The sequence below is a fragment of the Lacerta agilis genome, chromosome 1 (genome assembly GCF_009819535.1).
Source record: "Lacerta agilis isolate rLacAgi1 chromosome 1, rLacAgi1.pri, whole genome shotgun sequence".
Taxonomy (NCBI): domain Eukaryota; kingdom Metazoa; phylum Chordata; class Lepidosauria; order Squamata; family Lacertidae; genus Lacerta; species Lacerta agilis.
The window spans coordinates 13,236,481-13,261,040 of record NC_046312.1 but is presented as its reverse complement, the minus strand read 5'-3'; the positions used below and the strand labels follow the sequence as shown (position 1 = coordinate 13,261,040).

Here is a 24,560-nt window from a genome sequence, read left to right as displayed (position 1 = left end):
CCTGCGTAGCACCAACAGGTGTTCTTTACCAAAGAAGGCAACAAGACGCAGTTGCAGAATAATCGATGCTGAAAGAGTGAACGTTTTACCAATCGGAAACGGCGAGGGGTGGGCGGGGGCTCTTTCACGAAGAGCGTCAGGAGCCAATCAAGAAAAGAAGCTGTCGGCCAGTAGGTTAAAGTAAGGCAAGTGTGGGCAACCCCATATTGGTGCACTGTGTTGCTCATCCTTTTTGTGATGCACCGATTTGAGGGGGGAACTAATCCGAATCTCCCTATAAGACGGTATAGCCCAGCATCTAGTCATGTGATTTTGGTTTCAAGATGGCGCCGGCGTTGGCGATTGTGGCGGTGAGTTCCGGCACTTCTTTTTCTGGAAATCGCTACTAGTACACATTTAAAGTAGTAGTAGTAGTAGTAGTAGTAGTAATATTAATTATGCCCTGCCCATCTGGCTGAGTTTCCCCAGCTACTCTGGGTGGCTTACAGCATGTAAAAAATGGTAAAACATTAGACTTCATAAAATATTATTAAAGTCAGTTGTTTATTTCCTTGACATCTGATGGGGGGGAGCGTTCCACAGGGTGGGCGCCACTACCGAAAAGGCCCTCAGCCTGCGCACCAGATGGAGCTGGTAGACAGCTGCCCTGGACACAGAATTGACCTGCGCCCCCATGGACAGCGGTGAGTCCAAAATGACTCCAGGCTGCGCACCTGCTCCTTCAGGGGTACAGTTGCCCCAGGGAGTCCTCCACACCCGCCCGCCCCCTGTCCCCCCCCAAAACAGTACTTCTGTCAGGATTCAACCTCAATCTGTTAGCCGCCACCCATCCTTCAACCGCCTCCAGGCACTCACGCAGGGCCTTCACTGGTTCCGATTTGAAAGAGAGGTAGAGCTGGATATCATCCGTATACTGATGAACACCCAGCCCAAACCCTCTGATGATCTCTCCCAGCGGCTTTATATAGATGTTAAAAAGCATGGAGGAGAGGACAGAACCCTGAGGCACCTCACAAGTCTGAACACTCATCCCCCAACACCAGAGTAAATTAATCAAAAGGAAAACAACATTTTTGCCTCTCGTTGTCTCTGGCTCCCCCTACTGTTGAACTTCTGCCCAATCAGTCCCAATAGGCACCTGCTTCAATGGCAGGTACGTGCACCTCAGTGTAAACTTGGGGAGGGGCAAATTTGACACGGGGCATCCACTTTCAGCAGTGACCTCACACTGCGCTTAACATTGTTGTTCAGCCCTTCGCCAGCTATAACTGAAGCAGCTGTGAGTGATGAGGAAGACACTGGTGCTGGAATGGGAGCAGTGTTTGTAAGAGCATCCATACAGATGAAAGCACAACCTCTGGGTTGATCGATGCTGGCATCAGTATTAAGTAAAACTCCTAGTCTCTTGCTAACAAAAACATTGATGTAGGGTTGGAGAATTGGGTATTAAAGTGGAAAAATAAGGGCCTCAGAAATATCCAGGCTTGTGGAAGATGGGATGCTGTCACAAGTGCTTGCATTCAGAGTTACGATTTCCAGTGGCTTTGGTACATCTTACTACTTCCACTTAAATTCCCATTGTTCATGTGCTGCCTTAGCACCCTGTCACTTTATATTATCGAGAGCATTATAGGTCAAGACCAGCCATCTTGTATGTTGAAAATTCCATGTTAGAATAGCTAGTCCCACAACATGTTTTTATATATTAAGTTCTGGTGTTTAATGGATTTGGTGTAGGTTTTCGTTCAGTCTTCATTTTGGGGGGGCCTTTCCCCCCTTAAATTGCCACATTGCAGATCTCCAATAAACTATGTTTCATTCATTGCGAAGCTGAAATCTGCTACCCTACTCCAGCCGCAGGAACCAGTATCCTGATTGTGTAGCACTCTGAGAACTGGAACCCCTTGCTTTGGCACTGGAGAAGTGGCACTGATTTGTGCTGCTGGTGGATGCAACCCCAAAGGTGTCTTCTTCGGAGTGCAACGAGAGTTTGGATGTGTAGTTTGAAAACCTTTGTTTTCCTTTGGGGAACTTTGCTACCACTATTTACTATGTTAGTTGCTTTTCTTAAAAGCTAACTCAAAGTGACCTACATCTGTTAAAAACAACAATGAAAATTAAAAAGTCAAATGAAGGACTGAAAACAGTTAAACCAAAAGGCAGGGCTACAAGTCCTGCCCTGCTAAGAGGCCACAATGCCATCCTTCAGATTAAGGGCTAAGAGGCTGGGCGAAAAGAAAAGCCTTTGCCTGGCACCTAAGACTGGATAAAGATGGCTCCAGGTGTGCCTCCCCGTGGAGTTTTCATAAGCGGGACCACCACTGAAAAGTCCACCTGTTTGTGTTGCCATCCTCCAAACCTCCCATGAAGGGGGCACATGAAGAAGGGCCTCTGGTGGTGATCGCAGGGTCTGGGTTCGTTCATGTGGGGAGACGCTGTCCTTGCGGTATAAGGCTTCATAGGTCAAAACCAGTGCCAGAATTGGTGTCAATATGTTCCATCCATCTTGCCTCACTCAGTAATTTGACTGGGTCAGCTGCAGTTTACATGCTGTCTTCAAAAGCAGCTCAACATATTAATGCCTTGCAGTAGTCCAGCCTAGAAGTTACCAGAGCATAGACAGCAGAGGTTGGGCTGCTTCTGTTCATGTAGGGGCACAGCTGGAACCACAAGTCGGAGCCACTGAGGTCACCTGGATCTGGATCCTACAAGTTATGTACCTGCTCCTTCAGGAGGAGTGTAACCCCATCTTGAGCAGGCTGCCATGGATCCATCTGGTCTAGGGAGCCATCAGTGCCTTGTCTAGATTAAGCCTTCATTTATTAGCTCTTCAACTTCCACAGCAACTTCTTGCAGTGAGATTGTTTCAGAGCCGCAAAGTCTTCCAGCTTTTGGATGAGAAATTGTTTAAGATAGTAGAAATTCTTCATATACTGGGGTGGTCCCTGTTTTTCATTGTGTGCAGTTGTTGCAACTGCATCTCTTGCATAGCATAATAAAAATTGCAGTGCAGATGTTTAAGAAATGTGAACATTATAGCTGTGCCATTTGTATATCCCTCTCCTCACTTTTGAAATATGTATGATGTATATGTGTGAAATATGTACTTATGTGTTTCTGATGTTTCCTTTGTATGGGTTCAGTTCTCTACCCCCCCCCTTTTGCTGGCACTGGCTCACAACCTTTTCTGAGGTCATTTCATAGCTTTAAGTCAGGGAAGACCTTTTGAAATCCGTGAATTCATTTAAAGCCTAACGTGTTATTGTGGGAGTATATTTAGTACAAATGTGCCAATTATTTTTAGTGTTAAATGGTGTTTCCCTCCCAGTAATTCCTCTGAAGGGACAAGCTGGCATTCCTTTCGTTAATTTGATGTTATTTTTGTGGTTAGTGCTTAATAGCTGTTTCTTGATACCAGCAAGCAAGCAGGCAAGGGGGAAAAATAGCCTTAAGAGTTGCTTGGAAATAGTTTTTAAAGCCCTTGGATTTTTTAAAAAAAGCCCAGCCCACTCAGCAAAACTCGTTGGGTTAAACAAATGCTTGCTTACTATTGTATCATTTACACCAGAATAGAAAAGAATTGAAAACTTACTTTTATCTTCACATAGGGTTGGCCTAAGGCATCTTGCTGTCTGAGGCAGAAAGGCATAATATGTCCAAAACTGTTCAGGTTATTATGATACCTGAGGTATCATGACTTTAAAAATATGATGTTTATTATAATAATGATAGATTGCATGTAATTTCATGGTCTTTTTATGACAGTTGAAAATCACCTCAGTCTGCCTAATGGTAGGACCGGCCCTGTGGTGCAGGGACCAAACCTGGTCCAGTGAGCATCCCCAGTTGCCATTTACAACTTGCTGCATCCTTCTCCATCACTTAACAGGAGTGCCCCATTTCATTTCACTTCTGATTTGTATACCACCTTTGTATATTACTATGCACAAAGCAGTTTATGGCAACAAAATATACAACACACACCTTATAATAATCTGACCCAATACAAAAATTCACCATAAAGCATAACTTTAAAATGTAATGACTTTTATCAAACAAAGTAATATTTAATAATTGATTAGAATACAATAGCACACAATAAAATATTGGTAGTCGAATGCCTTAGTCGTTGAACAAATCGGCTCCCGAATGTCGCAAACCCAGAAGTGAGTGTTCTGGTTTGCAAACATTTTTTGGAAGCCGAACGTCCAACGCAGCTTCTGATTGGGTGCAGGAAGCTCCTGCACCCAATCGGAAGCCACGCCTTGGTTTTCGAACCGTTTTGGGAATTGAACGGACTCCTGGAAAGGATTAAATTTGAGAACCAAGGTACAACTGTACTCTCAAAGCATTGGCAAATAATAATTAAACAGAAACTCACTCTTTACAATTGCAGTAAGTAACTGCTAATCTATGATCGATAAAAACAACTGCAAGTCACAACACATAAAATGCCACAGTACATACAGAACCGTGTAAAAATATCAAATTGCGAGACAAAGACACACAACTTGTAAAACTTTTTAAAAATTAAAGTTTTATTTGAGTTTATGAAATAAGAGTGAGACTGTATTTTGTCTTCCCTTCCCACCTGACAGAGCTCGACAGAGTGCTGGAGTTGAATATGTTGAAAGATACAGACAACTGGAGTCCGATGAACTCGATGCATCAGACAGCAGTTGGCCTCCCTGTGAACCAGGTAAAATATATATATATATATTCTCCTCCTTATCTTTAAAGACACCTTACGCAGCCATGCGTAAATTGTGAGAAGGGATTGTGAAATGCTGCATTTGGTAGAGGCTGGATTAAGATCATGTATGTGAACTTGAAGTGGTGCCTATTTGCAGTGTGTTTGTGTACATGTGCATCACTTGTGCACAAGAATAAACAGGAGGAGCGCGTATTTTCCTGGACTGAAAATGCATGATCTCAGAGGTTGCTGGATTGTATTCCGCATTGTCCCCGGCGTATTAACCATGTTAGTTGGGGCTGGTGGAAGTCTGGATAGCTCAGTTGGTTAGAGCCTGTTGCTGATAACGCCAAGGTTGCAGGTTCAATCCCTGTATGGGACAGCAGCATATTCCTGCATTGCAGGGGGTTGGACTAGATGATCTTCGGGGTCCCTTCAAACACTATGATTCTGTGATGAAGTCTGGTCCCTAGCTAACAGGACTAGTGGTCGGGGATGATGGGAATTGTCCCAAAACATCTGGAGGGCCGAGTTTGGGGGTGCCTTGTTAAGTGTCTTCAACAGTAACTTGGGGTGAGCAGAGTGCAGTGCTCCTTCATCGTTTGCCACCCAACAGGTGAAATACCTTGCATTCTGTCCAAGCATCACGTCTGCAGAAGGCCAGTTTTCTCTGGACCATGCTTTACCACCAGCTGATCCATCACCATTGAAACTGTTATGAGGATTTTCCTTGGCCCAAAGGAAGGGATGTAGCAACAGTTTTGGAATCGTGGGAGGAATGATTCTCCCCTCAGCCCAAGTCCATTGGAATTCTTCTGATCCCGCTCCTGAAGCGATCACATTTGCTTATCTTTGACATGGAGGAGGAAGTTATATGTTTCCCAGGGTCCACAGAACCCTTGGGACAGTTGGTTCAGTCTACAGAATCTTGAGGGCAGTTGGTTTGGTCTTCCCTTTTTGTCTTTCTGCAAAGGCAAGAGGATTCTACGTGAGAAATGCCTCTCCCCGGCCTGAACCCTCAACTTCACCCATAATAACTTCACCCACAGCTGTAAACTTAGCAAAACTTGACAAGAGGTCTCAGCCCCTACCCTGATCAAAGGTTTGGGGGCTCACTGGCTTAACCCCCACCATCTTATAATGCTACCCACTTTGCTGTGTCACATTTCACAAGAGGGTGAGTGTTGCACTTCTGTGTGAAGAAAAAATGTGTTCCCTGGCAACCATTTGTGCTGTGGAGAAATTTGTATTGGATGCCAATATTAAGCCCTTAAAGACCCAGTGTCAACATTTCCCCCATAGATCCTACTTAGAGCTTAGAAACAACATGAAATTCAGGATCCTGGGTGTCACCAACCAACTTCTAGGCACCTGGCAATGAATCTCTTGGGATTTTTCCAATGCTGCCAGAATCATTTTCTCCTAGCAGCTTAAAATATCTTCCAGCACTGGTCAAATCATGCAGAGCTGTTGATGTTTCCATACTGACATCTCTGAATTTGCCAGAGGCTGGGTAGCCAGCAAGCATTGTACTGTTGTGACAGAATGCTGTAGTGCACATGAGTTTTCCCAAGGATTATATTAAGAAGAATCCTGGCCAGAAAATGTTATTAAAAGGAGGAGACACGTATTACTGCTCATTAGGGGCACAATCTAGCTGAAGTTAATCACCTTTAAATGCCATTCACCTTGTTGGAAGGGGACTGATTGTTAAGACTAGTTGCATATATATAAAGTTTTAGAATCACAGAATCATAAAAAGTGTAGCATTGGGAGGTACCCTGAGGGTCATCTAGCCCAACCCTCTGCAATGCAGGAATCTCAGTTAAAGCCTACATGGCAGATGGCCACCCAGCCTGGGCAACAGCACAGTGACCCAAGTTGCACGTTCATGCCTTGACTTAATAAGCTGAGACATTCATCAGCCTTTTCCCTGTTCATACATCTGCTTCTTTCCTCCCTTCATGGTGTGCATCAGTGAAGTGTAGGAAGTCTTGAGTTAACCATAATTTCCTGTTAACATCCTGTAACAGTCCGGTGTGTGCCCTCACCTTTCTCGTCTAAGCAGAGAAGAGGTTAGGAAGTGGTTTACTTCCGAGTGAGTTGTTGCCAACTCCCAATTTCTCTTTCTGACTTTGAAGCTAGGGAGAATCTCAGACATGGGATTATGACCGGTTGAAGGAGAGATGCTTTTTTTTTTTTTTAAAGTAAGCCTTCAGGTCTTCCCATAAGCAAGGACTTGCTCTGAGCCTCCTTAGAAACTTAGCTGCATGGACAGTAGGTGAATGGTGTGAACATGACCACTCTCTGATTCTAGTTACAGGTGGGTAGCCGTGTTGGTCAGCCATAGTCGAAACAAAATAGAAAATTCTTTCCAGTAGCACCTTAGAGACCAACTGAGTTTGTTCTTGGTACTCAGTTGGTCTCTAAGGTGCTACTGGAAAGAATTTTCTATTTGTTTCGACACTCTGATTCTGTTAAGTTTTCTTCTTACTTTGCTGTTACAGGTGGGTAGCCGTGTTGGTCTGCCATAGTCGAAAAAAATAATAATAGAAAATTCTTTCCAGTAGCACCTTAGAGACCAACTGAGTTTGTTCTTGGTATGAGCTTTCGTGTGCATGCACACGAAAGCTCATACCAAGAACAAACTCAGTTGGTCTCTAAGGTGCTACTGGAAAGAATTTTCTATTTTGTTTCTTACTTTGCTGTGTTTCACAAGAGAGAGGTTACCAGAGCATGGACAAAAAAAAAAAAAAGGCTATCCCTGTCCATATAAGGGCACAGCTGGGCCACCAGCCGAATCTGATGGAAGTATGGTTGAAGTATTAAACTGAAGTGTGGTTGTTCAAGCTGGGCTGTTGCACTCTTCTCAGTTAGGGACCAGACTGCTGCATTCCGGCTGATTCCAGACAGGTATACCGCTCCTACTGTGGCTCTTCTGTTGTAAACTGCAAGCGGAATTTCAGTTCAGTTTGTACACAATCAATATTGTGCGTCGTTCCATCCACACCAGGGTGCCATGTAGCTTCTGTGGGTGGGGCTATTTGACGCTCAGCACATGCTCATTATAATACTTTCGGAGGAAAGCCATTTTAGGACTCAGTTTTTTGGTTTTTTAAAATATTACTACTACTACTACTAATAATTTATTATTTATACCCCGCCCATCTGGCCGGGTCTCCCCAGCCACTCTGGGCGGCCTCCAACAAATACCAAAATACAATACAAAGTCACAAATTAAAAACTTCCCTAAACAGGGCTGCCTTCAGGTATTTTCTAAATGACAGGTAGTTGTTTATTTACTATTGTTGTTATTTACATTTCTATTCTTGCGCTTCCTCCCAGAGGAGTCCAGGGCAGCAAAGCCAAAACGTTAAATCAATAATATTTAAAAATAAAAGCACGTTTCAAACATTTAAAAACAATGAAACCATCTAAGAACATGAGAACAAGTAAAAACATTTTGAACAGTCACTTACCCTCACATCTAATAGTTTCAAGTTGCAAAGAACATTATATATTTAATACTACTACTACTAATTTAATTCGTATGCTGCCCTTCATCCAAAGATCACAGGGCAGTTCACTATATAAAAATACAAAATAAGAACATTTGGCCATCAAATACCTGGCTAAACAGGATTTTAATTTAAGTTCCCCTAAATCAAGTGGGTCTTTTTTTCTCCCCCATGTAATTTTGGGAAATAGGATTGTAAATAATACTTGGTAGAAGTCTGCAGCTGATTCAGCTGCCAAATCTTGTTTGTATTCTCCAATAATTTACACATTGTATCAGCAAGGGCAAAGGATTTTGCTTGTGTGTCTGTCTGTGTGCTTTCAAAAAGTCCAGATTTTTGCCACCAGAAAAAAACAGATCTTTCAAGAAGCCATGAATAATGCAAGCTCTGCAAATATGAGGAAATCCAGTTAATCCTCATTTCAAAGCGTGGATTTTTTTTGGGAAAGAATACTCTTTGTGGGGGTGGGCGCAGAGGAGGTGAACGATTCAAAAGATGTATAGAACAGAAATGAATCCAGATTATTTATAGCCAGCTATAAACAGGAGTAAGCAAAGTGCTTTTTTCAAAAAAGTTGCTTCGGATGCAAGAGCATCTTTTTAATAAATGCAGAGGCAACATAGTTCATGTAACTAAGCCAGGTCTTGGCATACAAAACAGCATACGAACATGGATTATTTTAGTAGAATCTGCTTTGCAAAAAAAATTAATAATTGTATTTTAGGTAAAATTGCATATAAGCCTGTGTACATTGGGAGAAATTTGCTTTAAAAGCTGATGGATTTTCAAAAGGACTTTTATTTATTTATTTCAAACTGATGTGGAGAACAGAATTTAAGATTGGAAAAAATGAGAAACTGACAAATTTGCCCACCCGACTTGGTTAACATTTTGACTTGACATGCATTTTCTTAACCTTTTTGACTGTGTCTCCAGCTCTACTCCAACCATCCCAGTGTGAATCCAGTCCTGCAACTTGCATACCAGTCAGCAATTACATCTATCCTGATCTGCCCATATCAAGATACAGAGAAGAGGTAAATGATGTTGCATCTTGGTTTTATAAAGTTACGCTGTGTTGTCTTTCTCCCATTGCCAAGCTACTGTCTGCTTGGTTTTCACTTGCGCTAAAACAGGTATTGTAAAGGGTTTTCTTGCCTTTGGTGTTTGTAATTCATTAATAGCTTCTTCTCATGTATATCTGTCTCAAGCTTCTCTGTTTATGCATGTAAAGGTAAAGGTAGGTCCAGCCGCGGACAACTCTGGGGTTGCGGCGCTCATCTCGCTTTACTGGCCAAGGGAGCCAGCATACAGCTTCCAGGTCATGTGGCCAGCATGACTAAGCCGTGCATGGAAACACCATTTACCTTCCCACCGGAGAGGTACCTATTTATCTACTTGCACTTTGACATGCTTTCGAACTGCTAGGTGGGCAAGAGCTGGGACCGAGCAACGGCAGCTCACCCCGTCGCAGGGATTCAAACTGCCGATCGGCAAGCCCTAGGCTCTGTGGTTTAACCCACAGCGCCACCCACGTATGCATGTAGATGAGATTAATGGACCAGGGAGTTGGTTTTTTGGCCTATTCTGAATGAGCATCACAATGCCACTTAAGGAATAGGTTCACAACTTGAGCACTATTAGCCCCCCCCCCTTTACTTTGGATGCCCCAGATAGTTTCTGCCATTGCATCAATTCCTTTTCATCCATTAAATCTTAGTGTGCCCACTGCATAATTTTTTGGGTAAAGAGGATCTCACTGTAGCAATCTATGCTTTGGTAATATTCAGCAAGGACATGGGCTTTTTTCATTTTGGACAGTGTCAGGGAAGAAATTATGGCAACTGAAGTTGCTGGGATTGAATCACAGAACCCTACTGTGGAGTTGGAAGTGTGGAGGGTCATGTAGTCCCAACTCAGAGTTCGAAATTCGCCGGGCAAAATTCGGCCACTTGTGACCAAGTGAAGATGCCTGGGTGCCAGGATGGCGCCTGGTGTCTCCACCATCTGGAGGTGCATGCCTGAGGATCCTTGGATCTCGCCCGTTTTCACACACTCAACGACGCATCCTGTAGAATTCCACCCCTGATATTTTATCTGCACAATTGGAACCAATTTCAGGAACCAAAAACTGGAATGGAAAAATACAACTTTTGAGCTGTCTGACCCCAAAATGGCAGCTGCTAGACATTCCGTTTTGGTGAGTCTAACCCTGGTTTAAGGAGCCATTTGGCGTCTAGTTTATATATCTGAGTTTCTAACCCTGGTCCAACACCCTGCAATGGAAGGTCATGTGCAAGGGAACACGGACTGAAAGAGTAAGGCAAGGCCATGCATAGGATTTGAAGTAGCATAGGATTTGAAATGGATTGTTTGCTGGCCTCATTGTTTGCTGGACTGCAGTTTCTGCCCTCTCTGGCCAGAGGGCATGCTGATGGGAGCTGGAGTCCAACTGCATTTGGAGGGTCACAGGTTCCCCACCCCTGACTTAAAGGATGTGGGAATGTTTAGGGATGCAGGAGAGGATATATTGTTTATTATATCCTATTCCAACTTGTGTTAACAAGTCCTGGAACTTAGCAGAGTTTTACATTCCCCTTTGTAAACACACATAGCAGAAAGCTTGCTCAGACTCGCTGGAGTCTCTATAATAATACTGTCCTGGTATCTTCCCCTTAATCCCTCCTAAACGATAAGACATGACACAGTCTTCTATAAAAGCATATAAAGAGTTTACTTACAAGATATCATCTGTTCACAATCGGATCCCAGAAGGCAGACTTTTAGCTTACAAAATATAATATACATTAGGAGGCTATTCCTTAAGGGCGATAGTGCCTTCTAGTCTCTTGGCTGGAGGCCAAGAGAGCAGCTTGCATAAGCACATGTTGCTCTGTTGAAAGACGGTCGGAAAGAGAGAAAGATGGTGGCCAGCCCAGGGATTTTGTGTTTACCTGCACAGGTGAGGCCACACCCATCTCCAGTTACACAGAGGAAGCCCATCCCAGCCCAGAATAAACAGGAAGTTCCAGCTGGTGGACTGAGACCCCCTTCATGTCCACTCTAGCAGTGTTGTGTTTGACTGCTCCTGTGTTTTACATCCCATAAAGGAGAGGAGAAGCACTTTATGTTGAGGATAACATTTGCAAGTGGGACAGAGGAGAAACTTCTCTTGACCAACCCTCTGAATCCATCAGCGGGCAACAAAATGAACCAAATGTGGATCTTTTTCTCTTTTTTAGAGTGAAAGAACTGAGAAGATGATCAAAATCCAGAGAGGGTTCTTAAAGATCGTGGCCTGCAGACGTGTCTTTAAGTTATGGTTCTGTATTGGTTTTTTTGTTTGTTTGTTTAGATGATCTCCTTGATAGAAAGCAACTCTGTGCTAATCGTGCGTGGATCTACCGGCAGCGGCAAAAGCACTCAGCTTCCACAGTTTGTTCTGGACCACTGCGTGCAGCGCTCCACCTACTGCAACATCGTAGTGACTCAGCCTAGGAAAATTGGTGCCAGCAGTATTGCGAGGTGGATTAGTAAGCAGCGGTCGTGGCCCCTGGGGGAACATGTGGGCTACCAGGTACAGTGGCATGTTAAACCAACATTAAAGCGCCTGTTGTGTAAAGAACCCACCTGACTCTCTTTTCACCTTCTTCCCTCTTGGATTGGACGGGCCAAATCATCTGATTCCTAGGCAGTCTTTGTTGTGCACTGAAATAGAGGCTTAGTCGAATCCCAGTCTCCTGTGCAGAAAAGGCATTTGCCGTCCTGCTGCAGGTCTGTGGCTCAAGTTTCCCTAATGAATGATCACCAATTTTAGGTGTTTTCAGAAAGGGCCGCAATTTAATACCTTGTTGCTTGTTCTTCTGAGGGCGTTTCTGTTCCAGAACAGCCTCTTTTTCATTATGCTCAGGTGATGCTTGGGACAAACAAGGTTGCATTATAGAGCGCCATTCATACCAGCTCTTCCTGTGCGTGGGAACCAAATTTCAACCAAAATTCGTTGACTGCCACTAATGTTTTCATGATACGTGTCTGAAGCAAAATGTGTGGTGTTTATATTTTTCAATGGTTTTTAGGTTGGTTTAGAAAAAGTTGCATCCAAGGACACGAGGCTGATTTACATGACGACGGGAGTTCTCCTTCAGAAAATAGTGGGGTCCAAAAGTCTTTTGGAGTTCACTCACATCTTCATAGATGAAGTAAGTTGAGGGAAGGTAAAAGATTGCATCAAAGCTGCTTTTCGTAGGAAATGTTTCCGCCGGGCTCTTAAATCTGACACCTTCTGCATGAGAATAGCGCTCGGGTGCCTGTAATAATAATAATAATAATAATAATAATAATAATAATAATAATAATAATAATTATTATTATTATTATTATTATTATTATTATTATTATTATTATTATTATTTGTACCCCGCCCATCTGGCTGGATTTCCCCAGCCACTCTGGGCGGCTTCCAACAAAAATTTCAAATACATTAAAATATCACACATTAAAAGCTTCCTAAACAGGACTGCCTTCAGATGTCCTCTAAATGTCTGGTAGTTGTCTATGTCTTTGACATCTGAAGGGAGGGAGTTCCACAGGGCGGGCGCCACTACCAAGAAGACCCTCTGCCTGGTTCCCTGTAGCTTTGCTTCTCGCAGTGAGGGAACCGCCAGAAGGCCCTCGGAGCTGGATCTCAGTGTCCGGGCTGAATGGTGGGGGAGCAGACGCTCCTGCGTTCATCATTGAGAGCTCCCAGGTTGGTGGGTACCAGGGGCCAGGGCCTTCTCTGTGGTGGCACCATATCTTTGGCGTGCACTCCCCATGGAAATGCAAATCATTGTCATCAATTTTATTACCTGCTCTTCACCAGCAGGTCCCAGGGTTACGGTGATTTAAAATTCAGAATGAGTCAAACGTGCTACAACGACACGAATAGGGTGGGCCCTGAAAACACCCAGTGGCCTGGGTAAAGAGGTGCTTCTTGAGCATACACCGAAAGCTGTATAGCAAAGAAGCAAGGCTTACCCCTGTTTAGAGGGGAATTTTACAACTTAGGGGCTGCCACAGAGATTTGAGCTTTCCTGGGCTGCTGCCGCCACCATTCTCAACTTCCAAGAGTGGTGGAACGGTACCAATAGGGCCACACTGCTATTCTTAACACCTGGGAGGGTCTGTAGGGTCAGGATTTCAGGCCTAAGTTGTTTAGGGCTTTAAAAATTAATGTGAGCACCTTGAATTGGGCCTGGAAATGAAATGGCAGCCAATGCAGTTTCTTTAGGGGTGAAGTGGTTCCTAAATCGCACCCCAGCCAGTAATCTGGCTACTGCGTTTTTTGCCTTTCATTTGTTTTATTTTCCTTTCATACTTTGAACCGGTCCACGGTCAAATGGTAACTCTGCACCTTTTTAGCTGCAACCAGGAAAGATGGGGTGATAAGAGGAAGAGAAATGTGCATGCCAGAGGGGTACCCTTCTGATCTCCTGACAGTTAGCCAGGGAGAACGCTGACCTCTGAGCCCAGTCCAGCTCTAAAGTTCACGTCACTCGTGTTAAGCCCTCTCATCTGCTGTGACCCCCCCCCTTTAGGTGCACGAGCGTACTGAAGAGATGGATTTCTTACTGCTGGTGGTCCGTAAACTGTTGCGCACCAATTCGCGATTTGTGAAGGTAAATTTAAACTACAAGTTAATGCATTCTGAAAACGTGAGATCGGCTTATTGTAATTCTGTGGCATGGAAATAATCTCCTAATACTGCGATGCTGGCGTTTTGGTGTTGGGGTGTCGTGTAACAGCCTACCAGGCTCTCGAAAGTAGTAACAGCACAGGACTTAGACATCAGCATACAGGGACAAAGGACATCTGGCTTGCATCACAAACAGCTCTATCCTGAGATATCTGGTTGCTTTTGAAAGTCAATTAAGGCCCACCCTGCAACTTGCACACGTTTTCTCTCTCTCTACCCCCCACCCCCCAGTCCTGCGCCTCCCAGGTTCCCTTGTTTTTCCTCTCACCAATGCCATCTGCTGCCAACTATCATTCGTTCTCCAGCTGAAAAGGGCATCACAGCTGAATCTGGCCTATTCAAAGCCAGGGGACGCAGCTGGGAATGCCCCGGAGCAATCCCTTCACATCGGGGTTGGCGAGTTTTCAGCTGGAGTGCATCACGGTTGGGCATTCTGTTTCCCCTGGAATAATGTCCCTCTGGGAGCATCTGCAGGCTTCAGAGTACCCCTCGTGCTTCTGCAATATTTTCCGGCTCAACCCTCTGTTCATAGAATAGCGATAATGAAAACTGATTCGAACAGTTTTGCTGTTGGATGAAAAGGCCGCAAAATGGTGGAAAGCATTGATGTGCTGCGTAAATAACTATTGAAAATCATGCCATCTCTTCTGATAAAAGTTAACAGGCTTCCAGGGCTGCTTCAGGCACCCAACGGTGATGGGTAGCTGTTGCTCTAGGACAGCCTTTCCCTGATTGGGGGGGCCTCTGGAAGTTTTGGACTACAAATACAACAGCTGTGTTGGCTGGGGCTGATAGGAGTTGCAGTGCGAAACATTCAGAGGTTGGGAGAGGCTGTTGTAGTAGACAGAGGCACAACGGAGGCAGCTATAGGAGGATAAGGCTATATTCTACCTCCACTGTTGGAAACGGTTGAGGTTGTTGTTGAAATCTGTCTGTCTCAAGAGACGATAGATTGCACCTCTGAGGGTGGTCAAACTGCTGTGTTAGCAGCACCGGAGTGACCTCTCCGGGGTTCAAACCTGGGCAGTATATATGGAGGTCCTGGGCTGCCCAGACAACAAGCCTCGTTCCAACCCCCTCTGCCCACTCTGCTGCAATACGTTCTGTTGCTACTTGCAACGTTTGCAAAGAACAAGGAAATAACATTGGAGGTGCATATTATAGTGGGGGAAAGATATATGCACCAAGTATGTATCAGAGGATCGCCAAAACGTGCCACCAGGACGCAACATCATCAAAACTGGAAGTCGGGTCCTTCGTTATTCAGATCTAGAAATCCCCCACATTACTTTCTCAGGCATGCACTCTTGGGTTGGGGCAACTGGCTAAACTGTTTTAAACAGTTCTAATTTTTGTTATATGTTTTTTGTTGGGTTGATGTTGGTTAAATGTTCAGTTGTGGTTGGCGGTTATTTTAATTTGGGTATAACTGCAAATTGTTTATTGTTGTTATTTGTTTCTATTGATTTGTTTGTTGCTCTTATAGGATATTTTGTTTTTTAATGTTTGATGCTTTGTTGTGTTTTTATTTATGTTGTAAGCTGCCCAGAGTGGCTGGGGAAACCCAGCCAGATGGGCGGGATATAAATTTAATTATTATTGTTATTGATGTGGTTCAAAGGAAAGCAGGGCTATACATTTGGCACCAGCTTGGCTGCAGGAGTTGCCGGAAGGAGGCATACAAGGCACCATCCAACTGCCTTAGGGAGTCCACTCTGGATTTGTGTAGGGCTTACTACTTAGCCTTTTCTTCTCCTGAGGATATCCTGCAGGCAATAATAATAATAATAATAATAATAATAATAATAATAAATAATCAAGGTTTAGGACCAGAGTTTTCCTTGTTTTAGCTGGGCTACCTTCCCAGTTTGACGAGCCCCATCTGCCCCTCACTACTTTTTACAGTGCATGCAGAAACCTCCTCCTTAACTGGCAGTAAGCCTCTAAATACTAGTTGCTGGGAATTGCAATTGAGCAGTCCTACTTGGGAGCTTCTCACACTGGCAAACCAGATGCCTCTGGGAACAGGATGCTGGACTAGAGAGGCCACTGGCAGGGCTGCTCTTACATTTTGTGGCCTGATCATGTTGGTGACGAATCCTAGAGATGACATTTACACAAGAGGGGGATCGCATGACACTAGCAGAATGACATTTGGAAGCAGCACCCCGCCTTCCGACTCTGATTTTGTGACACTTCATATCTATTAACAAGAGACACGCGTGTTGCAGCAATATTGTGCCCCAAGGTTTTTTTTTTAATCTTCCTATTGTGCACATTGAGTAAACGCGTCGTGCTTTTTTTTCTTGTATGTACAAGATCAAATGTAGTCAACGTTTGAAACTATACCCACATCTCTTCTCAAAACACACACACGGTGTCAGATGCAAACAGCTTTATCATTATTAAATTTCCACAGCACCCTTTATCCGAGGAACACATGGCAGTTTACAAAATGAAAACATAAAAATGCATAACATACTGACAAACGAAAACAATACCACCACCACCACCAGTGGAGAGCCAGTGTGGTATATTGGTTAAGAGCGGCAGACTCGTTATCTGGGGAACCGGGTTCGCGTCTCCCCTCCTCCACATGCAGCTGCTGGGTGACCTTGGGCTAGTCACACTTCTCTGAAGTCTCTCAGCCCCACTCACCTCAGAGTGTTTGTTGTGGGGGGGGAAGGGAAAGGAGAATGTTAGCCGCTTTGAGACTCCTTCGGGTAGTGATAAAGCGGGATATCAAATCCAAACTCTTCTTCTTCTTCACCACCCCAAAAAAAAAATTCAGTACACAGTAGTAATTCAAGCTGTAAAGCCTTCCTAAGCTCGTTTTCATACTTCTCCCTTTCCACAGGTAATTCTGATGTCTGCGACAATCAACTGCCAAGAATTTGCAGACTATTTTGCTATCCCAGTCCGCAACAGGCTGTATCCGGCATATGTGTTTGAAGTAGAAGGCAAGCCTTATGCTATTGAAGAATATTACCTTGATGACCTGAGGCCTATTATCAGTCATATCAGGGTATGGAAAACAACTGGCTTTGGTCTCTCTGTCTAGAATAACTTCGGGGTATTAAGGGTAACAAGATGGGCTTAAAACCCCAATAATTTTCCCCTCTTCTGGCATGTGCATAGTAGCTTCAGGAGGTAAGAGAGGTTTAAAGTAGAGATTCCCCCCCTCCCCAACATAACATCTTCATTTTAAACCAAGTTTCAGATTCTGCATTGTCAGTGTAATGTGATCTAACAAGTGAATCCCGCCGAAGCATTGATTTAATGGTTTCGGACTTAATTCAGCGGGGAGGGGGAAGGGGCCAGTGGGAGAGGAGAAAATTAATTGGCTGTACACTCCAGGCAGGCGTATCCATTAACAAGCAAGAGTGCCGATCAAAGGCAAGCTGATAGACTCCTGCAGTCATCGAAGTCCCGATACGCAGAACAAAGAGTCTCTGTCCTGTTATAACAATGTCCCGTCAGCATTCATGTATTTGACAGCAGCGTGTTGGCAACACCCATGGACAGAACAGGGAGGGACGCTTATATAATCCTTCTGGATGTTTGCGAAAGATTCCTGGTGATGCGTGGCAAGTAAGAGAGTCAGGAAAGTTGACTAGGAAGTCTCTCCCTATCGGGTCAGATCGAGGTTTCTTTAGTGTGTGGTTGGACACAAAATGTGTGTAGTTGGGGGGATTTGCAGCTGGGAAGCTGATAATGTGCAGTTTGAAACCGTGTGGGGGAATCAGGCACATTAGGTGTTACATGTTTATCAATTGCTTAAACGACAAGCAATGTCGGGCATAACACACAAAAATTATATAAGGGTAGGACACACAGTTTCCGTACTTAAAAGAATCAGCCCAAACTGTATTTTAAAACATTTTTTTTTCTTTCTTTGGCTGGAACCTCTTCTTCTTCACATTCACCTTTCAGCAGGTAACACTTTGTCACCTTCTTCCTCATAAAATTCTTGTTTTGCACCTGTTAGTTGCTGACCTAAGGCAGGTAGTTGTTGTATAGTAGACTATACACCGACTATCTCCCCCCCTTTTTTTAAGTGGGTGGGGTGTCTGATGGAGAATTTGTGCATTTGGAAAATCTGCTTTTTAAAAAACTTCCAGGATTGGATCTGTCAGACGTGTTACTGCTTCTGTCAATTAGGTTTCCTTACCAATTTGATTTCAATCCTGACACCTTCATGTAAGGGAAAGGGGCTGCTTTAGGATCCTGGCTCCTCTACCTTCTGAAAACACAGCCTTCTGAAAAGATTGTACAGCTTTAATCCTCCCATTATTGCTGCTGTATTTCCTTCCCCTCTTCTCACTCCCCCTTCCGCCCTTCCTGGCTTGCGGCCCTTCTTATTTGCTTAGTAGGGAGGAACAAATAGGATGGTACAGGCAGTTGTGCTTTGTACAGTACCTTTAGGGCAACTCTGGAGCAGCTTTGATAATAGTGGTGGAGCCCTTGTGCAGTTTTCCTAGGAGAAAAGGCACCAAGCTTCGTTTGCTATTTTATGAAGGGTTTTGCGCACACACACACACACACACATATATAAGCTGACAGCTGTGGGCGGTATCGAACACTTTAGTTCTGCTGATGCAGGGCACTTGAGCTAGCGGCCCCCAGCCCACCCTCAAGATCAGCCCCAGAGGATTGGGCAACACTCTGGAGAAGCATTTTGGAAGGAGAGTAAGTGCCGCTGTACTAGTGGCGCTGCATTGGATGCAACTTTATGTAATGGGGTTGGATGCCAGTTGGAAACTGGTGCTCTGGCCTCACAGTCAGAGGAGGTGGGTCCACGGATACTACTCAGCCTCCAACTGGAGAATTGGATCAGGCTCCTCATGCTGATGTGTTGAGAACCAACAGAGTTCAGCGCTGGTGGTCTGGAGCCTACACAGATGCTTGTCCTCTGAGCCTGACTCGTCACACGAATCGGCTACCTGTTCTGCCCAGTGACGCAGGGAACAGCGGGTTGGCCCTTTAAGAACCACAGTCTCTCCCTTTACCTCTGGCCTGTGTCAGAGCTATGGGAGCTATCCATGGTGCTGCAACTACTAGCCTGGCTGGCTGGCTGGCTGCTGTGGAAATCTGGCACAGATGGGTTAGAACAGCTACAGCTTCTTTTTGTGTTTTCATAAACGTACACAAAGGGGGTGACCCTTCGGCGTCCTTCTGGGGAAGCGGAGCGAGGCTTGAGGGAGATTTGCGGCGATGGGGTGGCAGGACGAGAAAGCGCTGGAGGGCTGGAGCAGGGACCCCGAGGAGGAGGAGGAGGAGGAGGAAGAGGAGCTTGTGGATCCTTTAACTACTGTCAGGGAGCATTGTGAACAGATTGAGAAATGTGTGAAAGCTCGGGAACGTTTAGAGGAGTGTAATGCTCGAGTGTCATCCAAGTCCCATACAGAGGAGAAGTGTACAGAATAACTCTTTGACTTCTTACATGCTGGAGACCATTGTGTGGCTCATAAACTCTTCAGCAAATTTAAATAAATGTTAATATAAGCCTGTGTCCTCCTCATGCATAGCTGATGAAAACCTGAGTCTGTTCAGTTTGAGTAAACATGCAGCTCTGGACGTGTGATATGAAAGTGAATGCAACTAGCTCTATGGTAATTCTGGGAGAATTTAAGAGTTGTCATCAGGATACATCTGTTATGTAGAAGATTTGCGGCTGCTTAACAAAGTGTTTCTGTAGACTTCTGATATTATAGATATTTCCTGTCAAAAAAAATAAAAAAATAAAAAATAAACGTACACAAAGGCTTGGAGCCTGATGTTGCACTACACTGCATAGGCAGGTTCTGAGGCTGAGCAGAAAGCATCAGTGCTAAGTAAAGCTTAGAGCAGCCTTTCCCAACCTCGTGCCCTTGGTTTATAAGTCCCACCTACCCCAGGCAGCTATGCCAGTATAACTTTTATGAATATGAGGAGGAATAGCGTGATTATTATTATTATTTGTTAAATTTCTGTATTATGGGAGTTGCAGCTCGGAAGAGGTAAAGTTAGAATGATGCACAAATTTGGAATACTCGTTTTCAGTGAAAATACTGCACCACCCCCTTTCCTTATGCCTACAGGGTGCAGACCTACTTGCTTGTCATTGGTTACTCTGTACAAGGCTCCATTTTTAGTTTGTGTCTACATCCCGGTGCTTGAAACCCCCTCGACTACTTTTGCCAGTAGCAGAATGCTGTCACCACTCAGGAACGCCACTGGTCTGGGGGGGGGGGATTCCTTTTAAGAGAAGCCCTGCTATTTGTATGCTACCTTTCCATAGTTAGAACCATACCGCGACCAACTCCCGCCCGGAAACCAATGTCCCCACTTTGGAAGGACGTGTGGATCCAGAATTGGCCTCCACAGTCACTTACGGACTCATCGTTAAAACCGTGTTTATGGAAGACAATCTTACTCGGCTACGAGTGATCGCCAGAAAAGAAGTTGGAACCATGCTCAAGGTGGCTTGCAACATGGAAAGATTTACATAAACACAAAGCATGTCAAAAGTTTTATTTCTCTTATCTGAGGAGAGTTTCGTTATTTTCTTTCTTTCAAAAAACCCCCACCTCATTTACTTATTGGTACTTGTTTGCAAAATGTTCTGTACCATCAACATTAAGAAAAAGTGCTGTTGTGATGAGCAGCACAGAAATCAGCAATAAAGTTTCATCAATAAAACCAAATGCAAAGCGCGTCACAAATCAGTAGATCGGATTATAATGAATCAACATAACTGGATCACCCCTAGGGGGGAGCCTGGGTGAACAGGCTTCCTTGCATGAATTGTTGTTGGATCCCAGCAGCTGCTTTTCCTTGAGAGTAGAGCAACTTGGGAGTACTTTGGTTTTTAAAAGGCAAAATCATTTAAAATGATTCTCTCTTATTTTTTATTTCTGTGCTGGGCTCGTAAGAAGCCTGCATTGTGTTCGGTAAAGCTGTCTCCATCAGATTCCATTTTGAATGGGTTACTTCTGGCAGCCGGGATACCACTTGTGGACTCTTGTATTTGTCAAACTGTGAACTTCCCTGGTAAAACGCCTTGGCAGCTCTTGTCTTTGGAGATAGCAAAAAAGAAAAAAGCGTGGAAGCTTCAGGAAGGTGGAAACTCGAGCTCTGAAAGCTACTGAAGCAGAGAAACTCAAACTGATGGCTTTTACATTCTAACAAGTAAGACTGGAATAATCGTTGGGAAAGATAGAAGATGAAACGGCCTGTAGCCTTCATAAAATGGTTCACCAACCCATCCCGACCATCTAGTCTCGCTGCCTTAGGTTAAATATATGCAACTGTTCAGATGAAACTAACATCTTCACACAAGGCTTTGGGTTAATGGTCATTGAGCAACAGGGTCAGGGAACCTCTCCAGATGTTGTGGATCTCAATTCTCTCCATCCCTGACCATTAGCCATGCTCACGGGCTGGTGGCAGTTGGGGTACAACGTCATTGGGAGGGCCGCAGGTTCCCCATCTCCGCTGTGCAACATGGTTTTTTGTCTGTTTGCTAACAGTCTAGCATACTTTATATTGTGATTTGTTGTTTCCAACATTGCAGGGGGTTGGATGACCCTTGGGGGGTCTCTTCCAGCTCTGCAATTCTGCATTCACATCTCTGTAGGACACCATGCATAGCCTGTGCTACGTACGCCAAAAAAATTGTTCACAGCTTTTCTGTCTCGGGACTACCAAGTTTAGTACAGTGGTTGTCAAACTTAATCCGTTCCCAGAGTCCATTAGACTCCCGGAACCATTTGAAAATCAAGGCGTGGCTTCCAATTGGCTGCAGGACCTTCCTGCACTCAATCAGAAGCTACGTCGGACGTTTGGCTTCCAAAGAATGTTCTAAAACTGGAACATTTCTGGGTTTTCAGCATTCAGGAGCCAAAACGTACGAGTACCAAGGTGTTCGGGAACCAAGGTACAACTGTACATAATTTGAACTTGTAAAAACCAGCAAACGCTCTTTAAAAAGCATTGTTGCACTATCAGTCTACTTGTATTACACACAATTTTTAAATATGTTGATTAGCCAGGTTTCTCTGACCTTAGAAAATAATTCATTCTTTAGCCAAGGGTAACAAAGGCTGTTCACTCAGGTCAAATCGCATCTCCTTTTAGCAGACTTTCAGTTAATTAACATTGTGAATTAGGCTTTGAAAAATGTACTGATGGAAGATTTGTGTTGGCTGAGAATTGCAAGTTTCTTCATGTTCACCTAAAAGCTCCTTTCTCATAAATAGACTATATCTTACCAAAGAACGATGGAAGCAGCTTCATTATGTTCTGCAATCCGGAGCAGAATGTGCCCTTTTGTACTTCCTGCCTGTCAACTTCGGCACAATTGGGAAGAGAATAAAATCATACTAGAAATCCTTCCACAGGGAAAGCAGCTGTGCTTGAAATGTATCAGGAATTCCGTTTATCATAAAATATTCTCTGGCTGCCAACCTTCGGTATCTTGGTGGGGTAGGGGTGGGGGATGGGGGAACCCACTGTCACCATGGCTATGCATTTAAGCACACACACCCCTCCCGAATTTTGGGCATCACCGAACTATAATTCCCAACACCAATTAACAAACTATATCAGCCTTATACGGAGACAGACTTTTTGGTCTATCTAGCTCTGCATTGCTTACACAGACTGGCAGCAGCTCTCCAGGATTCTCGTAACATGGGGCACTCCCCCACTCTACCTAGGAATGCTGGGAATTGAACCTGTGATCTTTTGCATGCAATGCAGGTGCTATTCCACCGAGCTACCATCCTGTGAACCGTTCTGTCTCACCTTGCTTTCTGTCCTACGTCTCCTCTGATTTCCTTCACTCATCCCTGCCTTTCACAACCCATCCCTGACCTCTTTTTTTATTTTTATTTGTAATTTTCAGTTATATACATTTCAGTAGTTTTACGGTCATTTTAACATTTCAAAACTCTACTTCCTTTCTACTCTTTCTGTGATTAAATTTATATTTATCATTTCCTGCATATTCTGAATTAACTGATTCTTTTATATTTACTCTTACGAAACTGCAGGTTATTGCAATAATCCTGCCAATGTCCTTATCTGTTCACAATTTATTTGTACATATTCAATAAACCATTTCCATTCTTTTATAGAAAGTTTGTTGTCTTGATTTCTTATTTTTCCAGTAGGTTTTGCCATTTCTGCATAGTCCATGAGTTTTTGTATCCATTCTTCTTTCGTTGGGACTACTACTACTTTCCATTTTTGGGCCAATAACATTCTTGCTGCTGTAGTCACATACATACATAAATTTCTATACTGTTTAAGTAGTTCTACCCTTACAATTCTCAGAAGGAAAGCTTCTGCTCCCCCCCAAATGTTATTTTAAACATCGTTTTCAATTCATTATATATCATTTACCAGTAAGCTTTAACCTTTCTGCAAGACCACCACATACGATAGAAAGTACCTTCTTTCTCTTTGCATTCCCAACACTTTAGATTTTGATTTACACATTTTTGCCAGTTTACTTGGTGTTAGACACCATATATATATATTTTCATATAGTTTTCTCTTAACATCACTGACCTTTCTGCATCCCCTGTCCATTTACCATTGTTTGCAAGACCCTTCAGGCAGGGAAGGTGTCATAATTCCTTCTGTGCCGCCCCACCTCCTTATGCCAGCATTTTTTAAAAATAAATAGCAAGAGTAATAGTAACTCCCCATCTCTTTTGCTCTACCCTCTAGATTCCTATGCAAGTTACTGAGGACCCGGTCATACCTGAAGAGATGTACAGAGCTGCAGTTTCTCTGATCCAGTGGTTTGACGAGTTGGAAATGAAAGAGAGCAGGTGAGATTCTGTTCTTCCTGCCCCCTGTGCAGAGTTGCACAGGTGGGCTCTGCGCCTCCGAAGAAGAGACCTTGGAGCATTCCAACCAGGAAATTGGTGCTTTGTCAGCAGTGGATGGTGTCTGGTAGGGCAGAAGGCAGGGAGTTCAACAGTAGGTGGCGCCAGAGATGATGGTCTTATTATATGCCGCCCAGCTGACTGGGTTGCCCCAGCTGCTCCAGGTGGCTTCAACAATGACAGAGCCAGCTAATTCCAGTTTTGTCCACATCTTCCTTCCTAGTGAATTCTACAAGGGCAACACTGAGGCAGAGGAGAAAGAAGCTGACAGGCAGTGCTACCCCCAGACTTATGAGTAAGAAATCAGGCAGGTGTTGCCCGGCTGAGGGCAGACTGAGGTTGGGGGTGCAGTGCCCCATTCAGCCTAATGGACTAGCCTCTACTGGGTTCCTTAAAGGGTTCCTTCAGTGCACTGTGAAGGTGGGGACTTAAATGCTCCCCAATAACGAAACCAGCATTCCCTGCAGCTGTGGGTCAGTTCTGGAGGAACACTCTCGAGTTTTCCTGTGACCAAGCCCCTTTAATGCAGAATTCCTAAATTCTGCATCAAACCTTCTTGGTAAATGCAGTACTAGAACTTTTACAGTCGTGTTCTCAACCCTATATTACTGCTCCTTTTTGCGTTTGAACCTTAGTCATTTAAATATCTTATTTCCTTCTGAAGAAACAGAATAGTTCAGTGAAACAAGGTTTGTAGCTGGCATCCCGTTAAGGTCTTGTTTAGTTCTTTAGTTTTT

General features: G+C 44.1%; 1 protein-coding gene, 1 non-coding gene and 1 pseudogene across 2 annotated transcripts in view; all 3 read left to right on the top strand.

The window, feature by feature from the left end:
- The window catches only part of TDRD9 (tudor domain containing 9), a 78,945-nt gene that overhangs the window by 13,953 nt on the left and 40,432 nt on the right, over positions 1 to 24,560 (top strand). Inside the window, exons 2-8 of the mRNA XM_033138755.1 lie at positions 4,599 to 4,699; positions 9,148 to 9,248; positions 11,567 to 11,788; positions 12,288 to 12,410; positions 13,788 to 13,868; positions 16,803 to 16,970; positions 23,663 to 23,766. Of these exons, the coding sequence (XP_032994646.1) occupies positions 4,599 to 4,699; positions 9,148 to 9,248; positions 11,567 to 11,788; positions 12,288 to 12,410; positions 13,788 to 13,868; positions 16,803 to 16,970; positions 23,663 to 23,766 (900 nt within the window). The remainder of the gene's footprint in view (positions 1 to 4,598; positions 4,700 to 9,147; positions 9,249 to 11,566; positions 11,789 to 12,287; positions 12,411 to 13,787; positions 13,869 to 16,802; positions 16,971 to 23,662; positions 23,767 to 24,560) is intronic.
- TRNAI-GAU lies at positions 5,002 to 5,075 on the top strand. Its single transcript has one exon. It is a non-coding gene; the product is annotated as a tRNA-Ile (tRNA).
- LOC117040763 lies at positions 19,106 to 19,673 on the top strand (annotated as a pseudogene).